This window comes from Gorilla gorilla, chromosome 9 (genome assembly GCF_029281585.2).
Source record: "Gorilla gorilla gorilla isolate KB3781 chromosome 9, NHGRI_mGorGor1-v2.1_pri, whole genome shotgun sequence".
In the NCBI taxonomy this organism is placed as follows: Eukaryota; Metazoa; Chordata; class Mammalia; order Primates; family Hominidae; genus Gorilla; species Gorilla gorilla.
The window spans coordinates 78,971,311-78,994,752 of record NC_073233.2 but is presented as its reverse complement, the minus strand read 5'-3'; the positions used below and the strand labels follow the sequence as shown (position 1 = coordinate 78,994,752).

The 23,442-nt window shown below is 51.1% G+C and overlaps 1 protein-coding gene across 2 annotated transcripts in view; it reads left to right on the top strand.

The window, feature by feature from the left end:
• The window catches only part of SHANK2 (SH3 and multiple ankyrin repeat domains 2), a 691,655-nt gene that overhangs the window by 101,936 nt on the left and 566,277 nt on the right, over positions 1-23,442 (top strand). For both annotated transcript variants that reach the window (XM_055356048.2, XM_055356047.2), the window contains exon 4: positions 2,817-3,035. In XM_055356048.2, the coding sequence (XP_055212023.1) occupies positions 2,817-3,035 (219 nt within the window). The remainder of the gene's footprint in view (positions 1-2,816; positions 3,036-23,442) is intronic.

Below are 23,442 nucleotides of genomic sequence, written 5' to 3'. Positions count from 1 at the left end.
CTCCCTCCCTTCCTTCCTCTCCCTCCCTTCCTTCCTCTCCCTCCCTCCTTTCTTCTCCCTCCCTCCTTTCTTCTCCCTCCCTCCTTTCTTCTCCCTCCCTCCTTTCTTCTCCCTCCCTCCTTTCTTCTCCCTCCCTCCTTTCCTCTCCCTCCCTCCTTTCCTCCCCCTCCCTCCCTTCCTCTCCCTTCCTCTCCGTTCCTCTCCCTCTCCCTCTCTGTTCCTCTCTCTCCCTCCCCTCCCCTCCTCTCCCTCCCTCCCTTCTTACCTTCCTCCCTTTTTTCCTTCCTTCTTTCCTTCCCTCCCTCCCTCCTTTCTCCTTCCCTCCCTTCTTTCCTCCCTCTCACCTACGCACACAGCCATCCATCCATTCATCCATCCATCTACCTCCTTCCCTCCCCTCCTCCCTTCCTTCCTCCCTCTTGCGTATCCACACAGTCAGCCATCTATCCATCCATCCATTCATTTATCCACCTCCCTCCCCTCCTTCCTTTCCTCTAATCCCTCCCCCTGCAGAGGAGAAATTTCTTTTCCTACTACCCTCCTCTCTACCTGGGGCCCTGAAATTGAGCTGCCATAAGACAGAGTCGCAAGAGAAAAACGGTTTGTGAACACATAGAGCACCCGTCAGTGAAGAGTGTCTGAAAAAGTGCCTACAGCTTGGGCTGGGATGGTGCCTCAGAGCAGGAACAGTACATTTGTAGAGAAGCAACAAGACAAAGGGAAAGGACTGTGAGTTTCTGGAGGGCAAATTATGGGGCGGCCAATCTTTAGGAAAGGAACAGCAGCTGAAGGCTAGTCTGTTGGTGAAGTCAGTTCTGTAGGTTCCTCCAGGGCGGGGCTGACAAGGGTCTAAAGCTGTCTCTAGTGATGAACTTCTGGAATTTAACGTCTTGCTTTGAGGCACACCAGTGGTGGGGGAAGGCAGCGAGCTGTTCTCGCACCTGCTTTTCCTCCATCGTCTTCAGCTCAGGACTGTCCTTATGCCCAGGCAGCATATTCTGGGGTGGCCTCTTCCGCCCCCTGCACTCCTGCCCTCCTTCCTTGCTCCTTGTGAATGATTTCTAACAAAGAGAATAATACGGCAAACATCTGTGTCCTCAACTGTATCAAGTTTGACCTTGTCCCGTAGTTGCTGGAATTGCTTTCAGGAAGTTCATGGCTCCAAGCAGCGTGGCCAGCGCGGCCCACCCTGTCTTCCTCTGAGAGGGAACTGCTCTCCTGCGTTGGGCATGTGCCTTTCCAGTTGACTGCTTCTGTGCCATTACGCACAGTGAAAATGCCCATGTACCATCTGTAGGACTGTGTGGCATCTTTCCAGCCTTTATCTGGAAATGATAGTATGTGGTTTGAATCCTTCCGTGAATTGCCTTCCTTTTGCACAGTGTTATGTTTCGGGGATCATCCACATGTAGCTTGGGTTCATTCATTGTCACAGCTATGGAGTTCATGGGAATGAAGAGACCACAGCTTGATCAAGGGGTCCCTAAACAATCAGGGTGACCATGCATTTCCACATGCTGCTTTGGCAGGGAACAATCTTATATGCCTTTCCGTATGCATGTGGCCTCGCCCTTCCCCACAGAACGCACCCAGAAGTGGAATTGCTGGTTCAACATGGCCCCTCCTCCACCAGTCCCTGCCATCCCCGGGTCAAGCCAACTTTTATCCAACCCTTTCTGTACTCCTGCCCTGCAGAGGTGGGGGATGTCATAGATGCAGCCACCAAATAGTGGATGGCTATTCCCAGAGTTCTGTGTCCTTCTTAAGAGCCTTGGTCTGGCCAGGCACGGTGGCTCACACCTGTAATCCCAGCACTTTGGGAGGCCAAGGCGGGTGGATCACCTGAGGTTGGGAGTTTGAGACCAGCCTGACCAACATGGAGAAACCCTGTCTCTACTAAAGATACAAAATTAGCTGGGTGTAGTGGCACATGCCTGTAATCCCAGCTACTTGGGAGGCTGAGGCAGGAGAATCGTTTGAACCCGGGAGGCAGAGGTTGTGGTGAGCCGAGATCGCGCCATTGCACTCCAGCCTGGGCGACAAGAGTGAAACTCCATCTCAAAAAAAAAAACAAGAAGCCTTGGTCTAAGGTGGCCATTGGCAACCTGGCCTGACTCTTTGTGGGGTAATTTTTATTGCACTTGACCTTGAGGAAGCTGCACTCTCAGCTGCCCCTGCCTCTTGGGGACCCCCAAGTCTGATGGCTGCAGTCTGCTCATGACTCTTGGTTCCACTCCAGTCCTGGTCCGGGAGATTCTCTCATCTGTGAGCCTGGCCCTGGCCTTTTGTTCTGTTTTTACACGGTACCTATCATTGCTCTGTGTTTGAAGCAGAGAGGGTTATTATAGCGTGAACTTGCTGTCATTCTGACCTGAAGCCCATGTTTCTTCCTCTCCTGAAGCTCTGTCCTCCAAGGAAAACAAAAGGCAGCCTTTTTTCTTACCTTGGGTAGCTCAGACAGCCCCAGTGGCCCTCTGCGTCATCTTTGTAAGCTGTGGTCATCCCCGTGGCTAGCTCAGGCTCCTTTTGAGTGCCAGGGTTTCACGGCGCTGGTACCAGAGTTTGCAGGGTTTTCCTGGGTCCTGGCTGCTGCCTCTGGCTCAAGCTCCAGGGAGGAGCAGGCGGTGCCGACTTGTGTCCGCCCTCTGGGATCTGTACGTGTGCATACCTGGGGCCCTCGGCTGGTGGTCACACCAACAAACACAGACTGTGAAACCGAGCCCACGTGTGTTCCAGCGCCAGTGTCCACCGTGCCCCTGAGTTTTCTTTCATTTTCACATCTCCCGTTCTTTGTCTTCCTTCTCCCCACCTCGAAGACACAGGCAGCCATGCCACGCAGCCCAACATCCAGCGAGGACGAGATGGCCCAGAGCTTCTCCGACTACTCCGTGGGGTCGGAGTCAGACAGCTCCAAAGAAGAGACCATCTATGACACGATCCGGGCCACTGCGGAGAAGCCGGGCGGTGCCAGGACGGAGGAGAGCCAGGGCAACACGCTGGTGATCCGCGTGGTCATCCATGACCTGCAGCAGACGGTGAGCCCCGTGGTCTGCCCTTTGGTTCACATCTGGACAATGTCACCTGTGGCTTGAATGCCAGAGGCCTGCTCTGGTCCTCCCCGGACCCACGGTCCTGACTGCTCTGGGCACACCGTGCTCCTTCCTTGCTCCATACTTCTGCCCCCGTCCCCCCAGGCTCCCTGCCGTGCCCGCCTCCCCTCCCTGCTGCCACTGGCCTCACATCATGCTGTTGCTGTCATTGTCCCCAACTCCATCCACAAACATTCACTGAGCACCTACTGTGTGCCAGACCTGAAGCAAGAGTCCCAGAGATGGAGAGGAGTGTTTCACAGCCTCATAGAGAAAACCTGGGCGGCAGGTGCACCCGCAACTGGCTTCTAGCACCAAGTGCAGGAGGCTCTCAGGCCTGGCCCTGCCTCTTCCTGGTGCCGGACTCTGCCGTGCCAGAGGCCCAGCATCCCATGCTCCCCCACTTCCAGGGGGTACAGCCCTGAGCACTCCTTCCCGCGTGGCTGCTGTCCGCCTCCTCCTGTCCCTCCAGCCCTGGGCCTAGTGTCATTCCTGTGCCGCCCAGAGCCCTCAGGCTGCCCTGGCCCATGCTGGCTGTGCCCTGGATGTCTGTCCTTATGCCTGGGGGTCCCTTTTGTTGGATTTGCCTTCCCCGAGGATGTTGGCCCCTGGGAACTGGGGTTGTCTGTAAAGGGGAGCTTCGTGTGCAGAGGAAGGGGTGTGGCTTCATCTTGTCTGTAAAGGGGAGCTTCCTGTGCAGAGGAAGGGGTGTGGCTTCATCTTGTCTGTAAAGGGGAGCTTCCTGTGCAGAGGAAGGGGTATGGGTTCATCTTGTCTGTAAAGGGGAGCTTCGTTTGCAGAGGAAGGGTTGTGGCTTCATCTTTTGCCTGAATCCACCAGAGCAAGCTGGGGACCAGTCGCCCAGCCACGTTCCCTCTTGCTCATGGTGGGGACTGTGCCACATGTGGTCTCAAATCGGAGATGTGGGACAGAGCTGGAAGCGTGGAGCAGACATAATGGTTGCAAACAGGCGCCTAGTAGGGTTGGCCTGCGAACATTTCACACGCTGTCTGTCCACCTGGGGAATGTGGGTGGGGGTGGCAGTAGTAGGGGCAGTTGGTACGAGGCCCATTTGCTGTGGAGTAGACATGGTAGACATCCAAGAGTTAGGACTCAGAGGGGCATCTGGGTGAGGCTCGTCACAGTCTCCATCTGTGCTTTCTAGAAGGGTCTCCCTCAGTGGGCTGGGAGGACCCTTCTCATTTTAGCTTTGGGTTAAAGGAATGGGGAGAGGTGGGCTGGTGGTGTAGGCTGCTGCAGGTGCTTGAGGGGGTAAGCCCAGTGCTCTGCATCCACCCCGACCTCTGAGTACAGTCTCCCGGCCCCAGCCACGATGGGGAAGGGGGGCCCAAGTGCTGGAGATCGGGGAAGCATCATGCTGCCTACTGGCTGAGTGTTGCTGGTGCCTCACTTGGTGCCCATCCAGGGTCCCAGCTCCTGGTGCTGTGGAAGAGCTAAGAGATGCCCTGGGGTTAGCACCTCTCAGGGCTTGGTGCCCAGCGAGGGCTAAATGTGTGTCTCCTCTTCCCCCAGTGCCAGCAGCTTGCGGTCCAGCAGGGACCCTCTGCTCAGCCCACCCCCAGCCCTGCTCCCTCTGAGAGAGATGCTAACTGGGCTGAGGGGACTAACATGCTGACATGTGCCCTCTAGGGATGAACTCAGCCAAGTGGCTTCACCGTCTAGGACAAACTTGTCCAACCCAAGGCCCGTGGGCCACATGCAGCCCAGGACGGCTTTGAATGCGGCTCAACACAAATGCATAAACTCTCTTAAAACATTCTGAGGGGTTTTTTTGCAACTTTTTTTTTCTTTTTAGCTCATCATCTCTCTTTAGTGTTAGTGTATTTTATGTGTAGCGCAAGACGGTTCTTCTTCCAGTGTGGCCCAGGGAAGCCAAAAGATTAGACACCTGTTGGGGGGGAAGCTCAGGGTGGCCTGATGCCCTAGAGCTAATCTGGCCATGCCACTGGCCCCAGGGGCTTCCCTGGTAGTACAAAGGCTGTTCAGGAGGATAGGCGTGGTCTTTTGGAGTTCCTTCTCCTATATTATTTAATGCCTCTTATAAAAGCTATAAATGATTGTTATGAAAAGTTCAAGTAATGCAGGAAAGCACAAATGCCAGACTTAGCAATGGTGATCACATCAACACTTGGCAGACCCCCGTTCCGACACGTCCCTCTGCAGGATTACAGGCAGTGGGTGGATGTGCATATGGATAGAAATACCTTGGTAAGCGTGGGCTCAAACCACACATGCTCTTCAGAAATGAGCATCATCAATGTTATTTTATTTGAATATAAGAGAAGAAAAAGATGGTGAAGGAAATGCTTCTTTTATTTATTTACTTTTGTCACAAGAGACTTTTTCCAGCTAAATCTGTGAAGGTAAAAGAAGTGATTATGAAACACTGGAAGGCTGGAATTTTTTTTGTTTCTTGTTACAGTTCTTTTTCCCTTTTCACTGTCCCCTCTTCCTATATTATTTAGGGGTAAATTAAGCTCATTGCTATAATAAAAGGCCTCCAAATGTCAGGCACTTAATACATAGATGCTTTATTTTTTTTCTCTCTTCTCAGTCCACCTGGGTTGGCAGGATGGACAGGAGGGAAGTTCTGATCCATACAGACATTCAGGTACCCAGGCTCTTTCCATTAGATAGCTGTACCATTCCCTGGAGCTCTGGAATCCTCCACGGGGTCCTCTGTATGTGCCCAGAAGATGAAGGAGGAAGAGACAGAACTTGTAAAGTGCATCCATCACCTTCCCTGGTTTCATGAGGAGGTTGCACCTGACTGCAGAGTAGGCTGGGAAACGCAGTGGAGGTCTGAGCCCAGGAAGAAAAGGGCATCAGTTTGGTGAATGAGTAGCTAGTTATGTGTGCATGGGTGCACACATGCGCACACTTTTCCTCCCCCACCTCCTAAGCCTTGTTGGGTGTGGACAGTGACTTGTTGCACACTGTCACTGTCCCTCCCACTTACTATCCATTGTGCCTCCAGGGCCCGGAGCCACTCTGTCTCTCTTGCAGGGGTCACTGCCATCATTTGCCTTTGCAATGGCCTTTTCATTTGCCAGATCCTTTTCTGGTTGTTATTTTGCTTTTAATTGGAGGGAATTCACTGTTCAGTGGGTGTTTTTTAGCAAGAGTTCCTGAGAGCAGTGCTTCCTCGGTGAATGGATGGTCGATGCTCGTTATCGGTGGTACTTGTGTTCTAAAAAGTTGCCACAGATGCTGAATGAGTGGCGCCTTGGCCATTGCTCCCAGAGGAAGTGCAGTGTTCGATTCCTATAAGCCCCTGGTCACATGTTTGACCATAGGTCGATACGGAATCTTACTTTATGTATGTTGCTGTTTAAAGATGCCATATTTACTATGTAATGTTGATTCGTTAACATGGAACTCACAGCCAACAGAGCTCTCAGGCAGGCCTCAGTGAAGCTTCTGTGGCATGTTTTCTCTGTGAAGCTCATCACAACCTTCTTGCCTTAGGAACAAGTAGATGGCACTTCAGCCCTTTGCTGGGACCCCTCTTAAATGGCAAAATCACCAACAAAAAGCACAAGCAATGTGAGAATCATGACATTCCATGGGCTGCAGTCAGACGCTTGTTTGCAAGATGAGAGCTGAGACAAGAAGTCGGACCACCACCTTGTTCAACCTCCCGTGGGAACCCGCGCATCGGGCAGCTGAAACCTTTGGCTGTTTTGTGCGAAAAGCATGGATTTTGGGGTTACAAATAAATTTTAGCAAGTAGGCATACCCCAATACAAAATTCATGAATAGTGAGGATTGATTGTGTTTTGAAAATGTCAGGTTGTTCCCTCCAGCTTGAAAACTCTTTTCCTCTGTGGGTTTTTTGTTGGTTTGTTTGTTTGTTTTTTGAGATGGAGTCTCACCCTGTCACCCAGGCTGGTGTGCAGTGGCGTGATTTCTGCTCACTGCAACCTCCACCTCCCAGGTTCAAGCGATTCTTCTACCGCAACCTCCCAAGTTGCTGGGATTACAGGCGCCTGCCGCCATGCCCGGCTAATTTTTTGTATTTTTAGTAGAGACGGGGTTTTACCATGTTGCCCAGCCTGGTCTTGAACTCTTGACCTCAGGTGAACCACCTGCCTCGGCCTCCCAAAGTGCTGGGATTACAGGCCTGAGCCACTGTGCCCGACCTGCTCTGTATTTTTGAGCCACAATTTCCCGTCTGTGGGGATGTTGTTTGATTGTCTTCCTGCCCTGAACATTGCTTTGAATACATTTGAGGCCAACAGATTTATTTTTTCCATCTCATAGGTGAGTTTTTTTTTTTTTGGACTAGATTCCTAAAGAAGTGGCTTCCGTTGCTACACCAGGAAGTGTTTGGTGTTGGGCATTCTTGGTTTTTCCTAGGAAAACTTTCTCTCTGCAGATTCTGTTTAAGGATGTTTTCATTTTAAGAATGTTTTCCTGTATTTTGTTACTTTTTCTGTGTTATCGGTTGGATCCTTTATTTCAGGGATAGTAATAATTCCTATACTGGATTTTCCTTGTTCATATCTGTTATCTTTTTCTCTAATTGCTTTAATTGCTTGGCATTTTTCTGCTTGTTTGCCATTTTTTTTTTTGTTTGTTTGTTTGTTTTTATTGAAAGAGAGTCTCGCTCCGTTGCCCAGGCTGGAGTGCAGTGGTGCAATCTCAGCTCACTGCAACCTCTGCCTCCTGGGTTCAAGTGATTCTTCTCCCTCAGCCTCCTGAGTAGCTGGGATTACAGGCATGCACCACCACGCCTGGCTAATTTTTGTATTTTTAGTAGAGACAGTGTTTTGCCATGTTGGCCAGGCTGGTGTCCAACTCCTGACCTCAGGTGATCTGCCCGTCTCGGCCTCCCAAAATGCTGGGATTACATAGGCGTGAGCCACCGCGCCCGGCCTGCCATGATTTTCTTGAGCTTTTAATTGTTGTGTTCTCAGTTAGACCCGTTCTAATTTTTGTGATTTCTAATTTACTGTAGTCATGCTCCTTTGAGTTTTTGTTTCCGTAGCCCTGCACTCTCTCTTTTTGAAAATACTCTCTTGAGTTGTTTGTTTGGTAGGTTTTCTGTCTTATTTTTGTCCTCCCTGGCATCAAGCATTCTTGGGGGCTTTTCTTCTTTTAATTGTGGTGAGTTTTCATGCAGCTCAGAGACCGTTGGAGGTTTGCGTGCCGTCTTTCTTGCTGTGGTTCATTTTGTGTCTGTGAGGGGTCCCTGTGGCTTCCCTGACGTTTCTGCCTGTCTCGTCTCGGTTGGCTGTCAGTAGTTTGGGATTTCTGTTGGTTCGCATAGTGCATGGGTGAATTCCGTTTGGCTCCATCATGAAGTTAGATTTGGCCGTCTGTTTGCCTTTGCAGATGAGCAGGCCCAGGGCTGGGAGAGTGGAGTCTACGTGCAGGGCCTGGAATCCCTGTCTTTCCTGAGACATTGTATTAGCCCATTCTCATGCTGGTAATAATGACGCTGCTAACTACTGGAGACTGAGTAATTTATAATAAAAAACAGGTTTAATGGACTCGCAGTTCCACATGGCTGGGGAGGCCTCACAATTATGGTGGAAGTTGGAGGAGGAGCAAAGTCACATTTTCTTGTTGTTGTTTGTTTGTTTGAGAAGGAGTCTCGCTCTCTTGCCCAGGTTGGAGTGCAATGGCACCATCTCACCTCACAGCAACCTCTGTCTCTTGCCTCCCAGATTTAAGAAATTCTCCTGCCTCTGCCTCCTGAGTAGCTGGGATTACAGGCACCCACCATGACACCCGGATAATTTTTTTTTTTTGTATTTTTAGTAGAGAGGGGGTTTCACCATGTTGGCCAGGCTGGTCTCGAACTCCTGACCTCAGGTGATCTGCCCACCTCGATCTCCCAAACTGCTGTCAGCCTTGAGGTAGACAGCACTGTGAGCATCTTTGTTGAAGGATAACACACCCGTCCACAGGGCATGTGTCCCGTACACTCAAACGGAACGCAGCATGTAACCTGCAGGCGGAGGAAGGCGTAGGACACCAGCCAGCCCCGGGAGCCCCACTGCTCCCTCCTACTCATGGGGAGGGTTTATGCTTAATCCCACTTTACAGATGGGAACAGGAGGGTCAGACTTCAGAGCCAGTGAGGGGCAGAGCCACTGTCCTGGGGACACCCAGCCTTGGGCCTTGAAACCTGCTGGATGGAAGCCCTGGGAGGCTGGCGTTGGGTGTGCCACCAACTGCTTGGTACTGGGCTGATTTGCACCTGCAAGTTGAATTCCCGGCAGGAAGGCAGCCAGCAGGCAGCGCTGCGTGGGAAGCAGCCCCGGCCCCAGTCGTCCTGGCATGAGTCAGAAACACGTCTCCCTCGCCATTCACTCTACACTTTTGGGCGAGCGTCTGAAGATCTGAGCCTCGGGGTTCCACCTGTCGGGAACAAACACCACTTGTGAAGTGAGCCATTGCGGGTTGGCGTTCAGCCCAGGGAGCAGCCACAAGGGGCCCATTACTGTTTCTGTTCTCCTGGGTCCACCCTTCTGCTGGTGCTACCCACACTCGGAGGCTCTCATCAGCCATGTAGAAGGGAGGCCCCGGTCATCTCAGCCACCGAGGTCCTCCATCGGCACTGGGGCAAGGGTGTTGGGAGATCAGGGGCCTTCTACACCCGGCCGGACCCTGCCTCCCTGCCTGTTTGACGCTTTCCTTGGCAGGGTAATCTTCCCCTTGCAGGGCAGGGGCTGTTTCCCCAGCAGGTGTTCTGCCCACTTTGCTAGAGTCACTGGAGACCTGTTGGAGTGATGGATGGAGCCACAGGTCTGCTCCAGCCCAGATTTAACCTACAGCACCTCCTCGTGAAAGCCAGGGCCTCTTCAGGGTTTAGTCTCTACTCATGGGAGCCTGGTTGTTTCTGGAACCTTCTGAAGACCACTTTGCTTCACTCTGTTCAAGACAAACAAAGCCCCTGGAGGCTGAAACCAGAAATCCCCTGGGTGTGAGCTCTCAGCAACAAAGCAGACATTGTTCCCATGTGAGAAATCCCTTGTGGGGCTGAGTCCTCTGTGTAGCCAGGGACACAAGACAGTTCCTGGAACCCTGCCTGGAGGAGCCAGCCAGGAGCTGCCAAGTGATTCTGCACCGAGGCCCCAGTGCCCGTCCACTGGGAGTTGGTGCTGGAGAAGCACCTGGGCGGCCCCTTTTCTCCCCCGATGCCACCCCTCCTCCCCTGCTGTCCGGGCCCACTGCTGCTGGCCGAGTGAGTGCTGTTTCTGAGCCTCACCCTCCAGTGGAACTGAAGCTTTAAGTCATTGAGTAAGAGCCTCTAGCAGTGCTCACGACCCTTCAGGCACAACCGGAGCCCTCACTTGAATAGTCGTGTGTGGGTGGGCTTCCCGGGCCACGCAGGGAGTGGTGGGGTGGGCTCTGGGCACAGGGAGGGCAGCCTCTCTGCATCCTCTCAAATGCACAGTGGTGGAGTGCTGGCTCTGGACATTCAGCATGGCCTTTAAAACAAGTGGCATGTGCCAAAATCAATACAAACTATGGTGAGCTCTGTTATTTCTGGGGGAGTGTGAATGAGGAAGAGGGAAGAAAACTGGCCCCGTGGCCCAAAGTGGTTTTTCTTTTATTTATTTATTTATTTTATTTTATTATTATTATACTTTAAGTTTTAGGGTACATGTGCACAATGTGCAGGTTTGTTACATATGTATACATGTGCCATGTTGCTGTGCTGCACCCATTAACTCATCATTTAGCATTAGGTATATCTTCTAATGCTATCCCTCCCCACTCCCCCCAACCCTTTAATCCACAGTGAATGCCATGTTGCAAGGAGAGCAGAAAAGAAAATAGAACAGGGCTGTGGCGGCCTTTCTCGGGCTCTCCTGGGGTGTGTACGTCAGCCCCGCATCCGCGTCTCCCTGAGGCCTGGCACCGAGTAGCTCAGCTGAAGCTGTCACTCTGAGGGCTGATCCTTGTGACCTGGCCCACCTCCCAGCAGACGCTCAGGGAAAATGAGTGTCCCATTCTGTGCTTGAGTCAGTGCTTCCATTTATAAAGCACATGCATCTTCCAGTGGGGTACTTCATTTAGGAAAAAGCATTTGCACTGCCAACCTGACCCCCTCAAAGACCATGCATTGTCACTCAGCTGTCCTCCCTCTCTCCCCGCCTGTACAGTCACTCAAAATCCCCACTACCTTTGCCATGCTGGGAGGGCCCTGCCCTCTCATTCCTGCTGTGCTGCCTCACCCTGTGGCATGCACCTGCTGACGGGGATGTCCTCTCGTCTGTCTGCTGCTTCCAAATGGACTCTCAGATTTTTCTTTTTCTTTTTTTTTTTTGAGATAGGGTCTTGCTCTGTCACTCAGGCTGGAGTTCAGTGGTGCAATCACAACTCACTGCACCCTTGGCTCAAGGGATCTTCCTGCCTCAGCTTCCCAAGTGCACGCCACCACACTGGGATTTTTTTTTCTTTTTAGTAGAGACAGAGTCTCACTATATTGTCCAGAGAGGTTTCGAACTCCTGGGCTCAAGTGCTCCTCCCACCTCAGCCTCCCAAAGTGCTGGGATTACAGGCATGAACCACCGTGCCCGGCCGGATATGCTTGATTCTAAAGTGGCCTTGGCCTGTCTGCTTATTATTGTGGATTAAAATAGAACCCCAGAAGTAAGGAGGTTTCACCTCCTCCACCTTCAGGATTTAATCCCCTCTTTTTGGTCACAGGCACATAATTACCGCATTTGCATTTTGTATTTGAGGATTCCTCTACTTTTGAATATTGGGAGGACTCCACCTGTGCTGGCAACGTCTGAGCCTATCTTCCCCTCCTGTACCTGGGGCTGGTTCCTCATCCTCAGAGACCATGAGGCGCCCGGCCATTGTGAGAGGGGGCTCTGGACGGCCGGTGCAGGGGTGGTTAGTTACCGTTAGAAGCTGTGTTCAGGTGCTTTGCTGTATGTGTGCGCCCGCCCATTGTGAGAGAGGGCTCTGGGCGGCTGGTGCAGGAGTGTGGTTCGTTACCATTAGAAGCTGCATTCGGGTGCTTTGCTGTGTGTGTGCGCCCGCCCATTGTGAGAGAGGGCTCTGGGCAGCTGGTGCAGGGGTGGTTCGTTACCGTTAGAAGCTGCGTTTCGATGCTTTGCTGTGTGTGTGTCTGATTCCTTGCTCCTGGACCCTGCAAGGTGAGAGCTGGGTGTCTTCTAGGAGTTGATGGAGTCCGTGTGCCTGAGAGATTGGCAGCTTGGGTGGTCGTGATCCTGAATGGCAGCCTCTTAATTCCACTTCAAGAAGGTTTGTCCTTGTTTCCCTTGGGTGGATTTTTCCAGGTAGAAAGCCAGTTCTGGTCAGATTTACCTTCTGCTGCATTCTGTTCAACACCTGGGCCTGCCAGGGAGTGGGTGGCGGGAGGGCTTCTCAGCCAGGCCCAGCTCCCTGCAGCCAGCACCCTGGCACCGATAGAACTTCTGTTAGCGGCTCCCTGCACCCAGCACCCTGGCGGCGATAGAATTTCCATTCACACAGCATCCACGGTCACATCTCCCGCTGCAGCCTCCTTTGGGGGGGCCGGGCCTTATTTCCCCCTCCATACCTTCTCTGTTGAAAGCCCAGATGCCCCTCAACTCAAGTTGTGCAAAACCAATGCTATGACCGTAACTTTCTCTAGGAACCTCCAGGTCTGGCCCCACTGTTATTTGCTCTCTTAGATAGCAGTTACCTTTTTTTTTTTTTTTAAGTAAGGATTTTAATACTTATTTTAAAAAAGGATTTAAAAAAAAGAAAAGACTAAAACTTCTTTTTTTTCAAGAAGTTTTCTTGAGTTATAATTTATAAATTATAAGATTTACTTACTTTAAGAATACAATTCAGGGCTATGCACAGCGGCTCACACCTGTAATCCCAGCACTGTGGGAGGCTGAGGTGGGTGGATCACCTGAGGTCAGGAGTTTGAGACCAGCCTGGCCAACATTGTGAAATCCTGTATCTACTAAAAATACAAAAATTAGCTGGGCATGGTGGCGCATGCCTGTAATCCCAGCTACTCAGGAGGCTGAGGCAGGAGAATCCCTTGAACCTGCGAGGTGGAGGTTGCAGTGAGTGGAGATCGCGCCATTGCACTGTAGCCTGGGCAACAAGAGCAAAACTCCATCTCAAAAAAAAAAAAAAGAATACCATTTGATGATTCCTAGTGGATTTGCTGAGTTGTGTACCTGTCACCACCATCCTGGTGTGGGAGGTTTCCATCCCTTGTGCTGGGTTGCAGTGGATCCCCACCCCCACTTCCAGCCCCTGACGACCAGGAAGCCACTTTCTGTCTGTGTGGATTTGCTTATTCCAGACATGGAGTCAAACAACATGTGGCCTTCTGTGCCTGATTTCTTTGACTCAGCGTAATCAGCTTTTTTGGGTATAAATTCAATGGGTACAAATGCAGTTTTATTACATGGGAATGTTGCATAGAGGTAAAGTGTGGGCTTTTCGTGTGACCATCATCTGAATGATGTACTTTGTACCTATTAAGTAATTTCTCACCCCCCACCACCCTTCTGAGTCTCCTGTGTCCATCATTCCACGCTCTGCGTTCCTGCACACACATTATTTAGCTTCCACTTATAAGTGAGAACATTCAGGATTTGAGTTTCAGTTTCCAAGTCCTTTCATGTAAGATAATGGTCTCCAGTTCCCTCCCTGTTGCTGCAAAAGACATGCTCTCCTTTTTTATGGCTGAGTAGTATTCCGTTGCACATATGCACCACGTTTCCTTGATCCAGTCTTGGTGGACGCTGAGGCTGAAGCATGACGGCTTTGAGGTCCATCCCCAGGGTGGCGTTTAGCAGAGCCCTGTTGAGCCTTGTTCTGATTCTCATCATCTTGCATGGAGGGACCACATCTTGTGAGTCCATTCCCACTCAATGGTCAGCTGGATTCTTTCCACTTTTTCGCCGTGGGGACCATCTTTGATTCAGCTGTCGCAACCAGAATGTAGGCGTCCTCCTGAGCTTCCATCTCTACAGCTCCTATAGCCAGTCCCTCCCTAAGTCTGGTCACTGTACCTTCTAGACCCCTGCAAGCCTGTGTTGTTCCCTCAGCCTTCATCACCACCCCACCTTTCCTGTCGTCTTCCTCTTGGGCAACCAGAACAGCTTCAGACCAGACTGTCAGAAGTTCTCTAGGTGAGGCCTCCGGTGGTTGTGTACATGTGAACACCGTGGCCACCGCTGAGCCCAGCCCTCCTGTGACTTCTTCCCGGTCTGAGGATAAAAATCAGGTCCTCCCCGGCCGGGCACGGTGGTTCATGCCTGTAATCCCAGCACTTTGGGAGGCTGAGGCAGGTGGATCACCTGAGGTCAGGAGTCCAAGACCAGCCTGGCCAACATGGTGAAACCCCATCTTTACTGAAAATACAAACATTACCTGGGTGTGGTGGCTGAGGCACGAGAATTGCTTGAACCTGGGAGGTGGAGGTTGCAGTGAGCTGAGATTGTGCCATTGCACTCCAGCCTGGGTGACAAAAGTGAGACTCCATCTCAAAAAAAAAAAAAAAATCATATCCCCCCTAGTCTGGGCACACACCTGTTGGAAGTGTGCAAGTCAGTGGATTCTTTTTCCTGAGGATTCCGTGGCTCCATGGCTTCTCCTCAGTCTCTTTGTTTACAGGGGGATTTCACGGCTAAGCGCCTGGGGTGCAGCTGGGCAGCAATTCCGCTCCACGAGGACACCTAGTGCAGGCTCTGCTCATCCTTGTACCCCATCAGCCGGTACAACTGAGTGAATGCTGGGTATCTGGCTACGGAGTGAGTGAATTCATTTAAACCCTTGCCTCTGTGGGGTGAGGCGCCAATGGCTGTACTGAGCCTCAGAGGATGGGGAGGGTCTTTGCTTGGAATCTTCTAGGGTGAGGGTCTTCAGGGACAGCCAGCCTGAGGTATGCACGAACTTGGTGTGTTGGCTCAGCTGAGAAGGCTGAGGGCTGCGGGAGCAGTGTGTGTGAGGCAGCAGAGGTGGGTGGTAGGCGTCCAGGTATAGGGTCATGACAAGGAGGCCATGGTTGTATTTGATGGGCAGAGGTTTGGTACAGAGCATGTGACATCGTTTATATTTGAAAAGGGTAATCTTGGCCTCTCTGGTGAGAGGAGAAGGATTAGAAGAGATGGGGGCTCCAGGTAAATGGTGCTGGAGGCTGGGACCCTGGGAAGTGCAGGGAAAGCTGGAGACCCACAGACACTTCCCTATGACAAAGCCAGTGGGGCTGTCCTGGAGAGAGGGTTTAAGATGTGAGGCCTGCGTCTTTGCAGTTTCTCAGCTCATGCCTGTAATCCCAGCACTTTGGGAGGCCGAGGCGGGCGGAGTATTTGAGGTCAAGAGTTTGTGACCAGCCTGGCCAACATGGTGAAACTCCATCTCTACTAAAGATACAAAAATTAGCCAGGTGTGGTGATGCACGCCTATAATCCCAGCTACTCAGGAGGCTGAGGCAGGAGAATTGCTTGAACCTGGAAGGTGGAGGTTGCAGTGAGCCGAGATCATGCCACTGTACTCCAGCCTGGGCAACAGAGCAAGACTCCGTCTCAAAAAAAAAAAATTGAGATGTAATATACATGCCATATAATTCACCCATTGGAAGTGTGCAAGTCGTTGGATTTTAGGAAATTCACGGATGAGTGAGCCCATCACCACTGTGAATCTCAGGAAGCTTCCATCCCCCCCAAGAGGAAACCCCACCCCTGTTGGCAGTCACTTCCCCTTTCCCCCTCTCCCCTCCCCAGATGCCTGCTCTGGCCATCGCCAGTGATGGGGTGGCACCGCACGTGGACTGAGAGGGAAGCCTTTTCTCAGTTCTTTGCCTCTCCTGCTGGAGATGAGCCCCTCCCCTCCCACGTGTGCTGTGTCCAGTGCCCACTCCGGGCCTCCTGCCACGGAGGAGCTTTCTAGCACTGTCAAGTCACCCAGTCCACCGAGAAAGGTAAAAGCTCTTTTATCCACGAATGTAGCTGGGCGCAGTGGTGCACAACTGTAATCCCAGCTACTCAGAAGGCTCAGGCAGGGGGATCACCTGGGCAACGTAATGAGACCCCTTCTCTAAAAAAAAAAAAAAAATACATAGTTTTCCTTTGGGCTGCCCTTTCAGTTTCAGATGTTTTGTTCCAGAATGTTCTCTCCCAGCTGCTTGTTAGCTAAATGAAATTCTTCTGGGATTATAGACTTAATTAGAAGTTTAGGTATATGTGGCCTTGACATGAGCACATTTTCTGCCCTAAAAGAAAAGTCATCAAAAAGGACTTGGGCAGAAGATGGTAACATGATAATGGTCTTTATTCAAAAACTTTGAGTCCATGGAGTGTGGCCCAGCACTGACTCCAGCCTAACCAGGGAGGCCCCCTAGACCACCCCTCCACTCTACGCTTCCACCCACCTACCCACCCATCCCCTGACCCTCCAATCCATCCACATCCCCCCTCCACTCACTCATCCGTCTATCTGTCCATCCAGCCAGCCAGCCTGCCTGCCTGTCTACCTGCCATCCATCCGTCCGTCCATCCGTCTGTCTCTCCCTCCCTCCCTCCATCCGTCTGTCCGTCCGTCCCTCCCTCCATCTGTCCATCCATCCTTCCCTCCATCTGTGCATCCACCCAGCCACCCACCTACCCAGCCAGCCAGCCAGCCAGCCAGCCATCCAGCCATCCACCCATCCAGCCATCCATCCATGCATCCACCCAGCCCACCCACCTACCCAGCCAGCTGGCCGGCCGGCTGGCCATCCATCCATCCATCCATCCATCCATCCATCCATCCATCCATCCATCCATCCATCTGTGCATCCACCCAGCCACCCACCTACCCAGCCACCCACCTACCCAGCCACCCATCCATGCATCCACTCATCCTCCTACCCACCTCACCCCTCCCTCCCTCCCTCCCTCCATCCACTCATTCACCCATCTATCCATTCTCTTGATTATAGAAATACATGGTTAGGATCTTTGGTCTCCACTTTGAGTAGCCCCGCCATGTCCTTTGTAGTATGCATTTGGATTACCTCTTGGGGAGGTAGAAGGCATGGAATCTGATTGTAGTTTCATTAACTGGTTGCTAAGACCAAAGAGAGTGCTGCTCCCCAGCCCCTCAGCCTTCCCTCTGCCTCCACTGTCTCTGTAATACAACAATGAAAACCAGCCTGCCTGTCCTTAAGAGGAGTGGTTTACACTTGACTATTTTAGTCAAGAAACTGGTGAGTTACAAATTGTTTAGAAAAAAAGGGAAGGCCGTGGGGCCCTCCAATGAAAGTTGCCATGGAAAGTCAAGCCTTGATCATATTGGTTATTATTCACGTCACAGGGCATCCTCGATAAAAGCAGAGAAGGACTTTGTTTTCTTACACGTCATTTAAAGCAAATATTGTAAGGATTATATGTGGACCCTTCCTCTGTTACGTATTGGGTTCGTGCTTTGTATATGGGAGAGATTGGCCCAGTTTGCAGGGTCTCCGTAGCCTGCACATAAAACGTCTGACTTGAGGTGCTCTTCATCGTTGGCTTAGAGTTAATGCTCACTTAAATCTCGTGGAGAAAACAATGTACGGGAAAAGTGACTTTGGTCTGGAATTACTACAAGTTCTGTAGCAAAGCTCTGTAAATCCCACAGTGTAGGGGGAGTATTGTGGTTTGGGGCCATGCTGGTGAGGAGCAGCCATCCCCTCTTTGCTGGCATCCCAAGCTGGTAAGGCTTATCCAGAGGGTGGCAATACCAGGGCCGCAGATCATCAGTTTTTACTTTTCTGTGTTAAATCCAAGGGTGAGGCTTTTTTCCAGCATCTTTGCTCTGAGGTTGGACCTGGGCAATTCCTCCAGCCTGGCTCCGACTCTGCCTCCCCGCCAGCCTCCACCCTTCCCTCGCTGCTCTCCCTTCTGGGCGGACAAGGCCTCCCACACCACAGCTTCCGAGCAGCATCTGCGTCCCGGCAGCAGCCTCACCTGCCTCTGGCCTCGTCGCTAATCCACTTTCTGACCTCCTGCTGGCTTAATCTTCCTGACTCATGGCTCCGTCTGTGTGCTGCCAGGATCGAGTTGGACTCATTAGCTCGGCCTCGGGGACCCCCTTAATCCCTGCTCCTCCTCTTGCAGCTGTGTGGCTCTGGGAATGATCTGGCATTTTTGGAGCATTCCTCTTTGGGCCTGGGGGTGCTAATGCTGCCTCCCGGAGAACATAAGGAAGAGATGATGTGTTTAACATGCTTACTAGCCAGGCTATGGGCACATAGTAAGTGTTTTGTGTCTGCAGTCAGGACTTTTTAATTATAACCCCCCCTCCATGGCTGCCTATTACTTCACTTCAATTTATTGCTTCTAAAGGGACTTCTCTGGCCAGCATCTGATCTCTGCTTTACAATGGCTCTGCCTGAAATCATGGCTATGAAAAGAGGAAGATTAAGTCACCCCCAAGGAGTCCATGGACCACTGGCAGAACCAAGCAGTGTCTCCCAGTTTAGCATCACCTTGACAATAGCAGAGACAGACAGGCAGCCTCTTACTAATTGCCCGGAGATACAGTCTGCCCACCACTTCGCCACAGCATCCAGCGGCTGCCATGAAGCTTTCACTGTGGGAAAATGTTCTGATTGGAAAAACGAATCCACAGCTCCGTTACCCTTTATTGGCGTTTAAACATGCAGACGCACTAAGCCTGACTCTTGGACCTCAGCACCCCCCGACTAGGCTGCCCTTCTGAGTCGAGGTCACCCCGCATTTCCCTGTTCCATTGACATGTCTGATTTCAGCTTCGTGTGTTACCCGTGCCGGGGTTTTAGTGTTTGCCACCACGAGCACTAGCCCAATGGGCCTCTGTCCGCAGTAAGAAGTATTATTTCATTTGGATAATTGCATTTGGGAATAAACCAATTGTAGTTTGGGGTGACCTTGATGTTGGTTATTTGTCGGAGGCGTGCAAGTACACGGATTGCACGTGAACAGCTATCAAAGACCCGAAGACGCCTGCGTGCGCCTTTCCGTGGCCCCTGCCAAGCTTGTGTTTATGACGGGTCCTTAAAAATGCATCATGCAGAACTTGATGATGACAGAAACCATAACTGCAGAGGAAATTCTGAAGGTGAAATGCACTTCTTTGTAATGAATGACATGCTCAGAAACTTGGAGTTTTTTCCGGCTTTCCTAAGTTCTTGCTGAACGCTGCTTACACGCATTTGCAGAGCTGGCATCTTGATCATCCCCGGGTTCTGCGTTTCTGGCTCCAGATCCTGAATAGGGAATGTCCCCGTGGGGCCACGACCTGAGATGCTCTGGCATTTCCTCCCCCTTGTTCTCTTGGCTTTTCCTGGGCTCCTTGGGTAGAAGTCAAGAGGAAGGTGGATGTAAGTCTCACCTGAGGAAGGTGAGTTAGCAGATGCCGTAAAGGTGGAGGTCCCTGAATCCATCTGTGTAATCCAAGCCTCATGTTGTAGATGGCCCTTTCCACAGCCTTCAGATAACCCATGGCAATAAGACCTATTTTATATGGTATAATATTTACCATATTCTCAAGCTTTGTCTAGACACTCTCTTGCCCTCACTACAATCTTCCAAAATCACCCGTCATCATCGCCATTTTACAGGGCCCAAAACAGATTTGGAAAGCAATTTAGTCTCTCACAGGAAACTCTTCTTGCTACATTGCTGTAAATCAAAACAGCCTTGCCCAAGAAGCTCCTGTGACCCTGGCAGGCCGGATACTTTTCGGCGCTGGTTTGCTGCTCCACCATTGTTTATGTGTCTTAATCAGCAGTGCGGACGTGTCCCACCACAGGCAGGTGGTGGCCCTCGGTAGGTTGCGGAGACTCGCCCTGTGGTCATTCAGTGTTGTGGGCTAAGTCTCTCCCCCACCAAAATTTCTATATCGAATGAAGTCATAGCCCAGGACCTCAGAATGAGACTTTATTTGGAGATTGGGTCTTTACAGAGGCAATCAAGTTAAATGAAGTTGTTAGAGTGGGCCCTGATCCCATCGGACTGGAGTCCTTATGAGAAGAGGAGGTGAGGACGCAGACACGCACAGAGGGACAACCACCTGAGGACACAGAGAAGGTGGCCGTCTGCAAGCCAGGAAGAGAGGCCTCCGGAGGAACCAGCCCTGCAGACATCTTGATCTCAGACTTATGGCTTCCAGAATGGGAGACAATAAATGTCTGCGGTTTAAGCAGCCTGTTCTGTGGTGCTTTGCCACAGCAGCCCGAGTGACTCATAACTCAGCGTAAGTGGCAGACTCAGGCCAAACACAGCTGCCTCTGCCTGTCTCCAGTGCCCGCATTCTGCCCACAGTCCGGTAGTCTCAGTTCTTAGCCTCTCACCTTGCAGAATACTTGTAACTCATGTGAACCAAGTGTGAGTGACCTTCCCTCACTGTCTCCATTTTTTCTTTTGTTTTGTTTTGAGTCAGGGTCTTGCTCTGTCACCCAGGCTGGAATGCAGCGGTGCAATCATAGTTCACTGCAGCCTCAACCTCCCAGCTCAAGGGACCCTTCTATCTCAGCCTCCAGAGTAGCTGGGACTGCAGACACGTACCACCATGCATGGCTAATTTTTTAAAATTTTCATTTTTCGTAGAGACGGTTTCCCTATGTTGCCTCGCCTGCTCTTTGGTTTTGATTTGAGCTTGACCATGAACTGTACTAAGAGGGGTGTAGATGTATCACTCTGTTCAACAGCATGGCCAACCCTAGCTCTGTAACTTACAGCTCTGCAGACCTCGGTGGCGTAGCCTCCCCTTGCCAGAATCATTGCTGTAGTTAACGGTCTGCACAGTCCACTGAGTACAAGCAAGACTCAGTAGGCAGAAACTCCCGTCAGCCCCACTGTGAAGTCCAGACCTTTCTTGACTGTTGGATGATACTACCCAGGAGTGTTCCATGTCTGGAATGTTGATCCAATGCTGTTCAGTGCCATCCACGTTTACTAGCTTTGGTTTGGTTATGCAAAGAAAAAGACAGAAATGGCCGGGCACAGTGGCTCATGCCTATAATCCCAGCACTTTGGGAGGCCAAGGCGGATGGATCATGGAGTCAAGAGATCAAGACCATCCTGGTCAACATGGCGAAACCCTGTCTCTACTAAAAATACAAAAATTAGCCGGGCGTGGTGGTGGGCACCTGTAGTCCCAGCTACTCCGGAGGCTGAGGCAAGAGAATTGCTTGAACCCAGGAGGTGGAGGTTGCAGTGAGCTGAGATTGCACCACTGCACTCCAGCCTGGCGAAAGAGTGAGACTCTGACTCAAAGAAACCCCTGTCCTCAGGCAGCTCGGGCTGGGGCAGGGAGGAGCACTTAACTGGCTGGACGTTGCAGTGGTGCTGAGACAGATGTCGGGGGAGAGAGACATGGGGAGGAGTAGGAGGGACGGGAAGATGTGGATGGTTCATCTGTGCTAGGACACAGCTCCCTTTTGTGGCTGAGGGCCTTTGTGGTATGAAGGGAACTTAGAGAGAACTGAGGCTGGCCTGAAGAAGTCCTGAGAACTTTCTGGGATCGGTGTGTACATTATCGCAAGGCTGGTGTCAGCCACAAACTCCGTCTCCACAGCTCCTGACCATGTCAGCCCCTGTCCCACTCCATCACCACCCAGGTCTCATGCTGTATGTACTGCCTTTCTGGAGATAAGGGAGAAGACAGCCTGGTTTGTGTCTCGGAGATCTCGTTACATCCATTTGCAGGTTTTCTGTGTCTTGAGCCCCTTGGGCCAGGCACGCAGCAGGTTTCGGAAGGATCTGGACATCACAGCCTTTAGGAGATTGAGTGACAGAGGGACCAACTCCTGCCTGCCAGTTAGGAGAGAGTGAGGAGAAACATCCTAAGGCAAAATATGAAACTCAGCACTGCTCCCACCTTCCTGGGAGACAGGAAATTCAAGGTGAAGAGGCCGAGACTCATGGGCCAGACAGGAAAGGGAGCAAGGCCAGTCAGCTGGCCTGAGGGCCGTGGGCAGTCGGAGCAGCTCCTTGTGTTCCCACCCAAGGTGCCCAGTGGTCAGCTCAGCCTGCAGGAGGCCAGGGAGATGACATCGTGAGACCTCAGCCCCGGTGGAAAGGATGAGTGGGGCTCCAGCCGGCAGACGCGGGGAGGATGGCTGGTCCACCAGAGGCTGGGGCGTGGGGTTGTATGCAGCCTGGAAGGTCTGAACAAAGGGAATATGTCTTCTGATCCAGAAATGACCTGAACATCAACATCTTCTTCAGTATTCTCAATGACTTACATAACAGGCATATCTTAGAGATAGTGAGTCTGGTTCCAGACCACTGCAATAAAATGAATCTTGCAATAAAATGAGGCACACACATTTTTTGGTTTCCCAATGCACATTAAAGTTATATTTATACTCTATGTAGTCTATTAAGTATGTAATAACATCACGTCTAAAAAAGCAGTATATATACCCTAATTAAAAAATACTTTGTTAAAAATACTTAAGAATCACCTGCATCTTCAGTGGCCTGTAATGTTTTTGTTGGTGGAGTGTCTTGCCTCATGTTGATGGCTGCCGACTGATCAGAGTGGTGGTTGCTGAAGGTTGGGGTGGCTGTGGCAATTCCATAAAATAAGACAGCAAAGAAGTTTGCTGCATTAATTGACTCACGAACGATTTCTCTGTAGCATGCAATGCTGTTTGATAGCATTTTACCCACAGTAAAACTTATTTCAAAATTGGATGAAATCTTCTCAAACCCTGCACTGCTTTATCCACTGAGTTTATGGAATATTCTAGATCCTGTGTGGAAATTTCAACTGTGTTCATAGCATCTTCACCAGGAGTAGATTCCATCTCGGGAAACCACTTCCTCTGCTCATCCCAAAGAGGCAACTCCTCATCCATTCAAGTTTTATCATGAGATTGCAGCAATTCAGTCCCATCGTCAGCCCCACTTCTAATTCCAGTTCTCTTGCTATTTCCACATCTGTAGTTCCTTCCTCCACCAAAGGCTTGAATCCCTCAAAGTCATCCATGAGAGTTGGAATCAACTTCTTCCAAACTTAATGTTAATATTTTCACCTCCACTTATGAATCGTGAATATTCTTAGCTGGGCGCGGTGGCTCAAGCCTGTAGTCCCAGCACTTTGGGAGGCCGAGGCGGGCAGATCACGAGGTTAGGAGATCGAGATCATCCTGGCTAACGGTGAAACCCTATCTCTACTAAAAATACAAAAAATTGGCTGGGTGGGGTGGTGGGCACCTGTAGTCCCAGCCACTCAGGAGGCTGAGGTGGGAGGCGGAGGTTGTGGTGCACCAAGATCGCCCCACTGCACTCCAGCCTGGGTGACAGAATGAGACTCCATCTCAAAAAAAAAAAAAAAAAAAAAAAAAAAGTCGTTTATGAGGGTTGGAATCAACTTCTTCCAAACTTAATGTTGACAT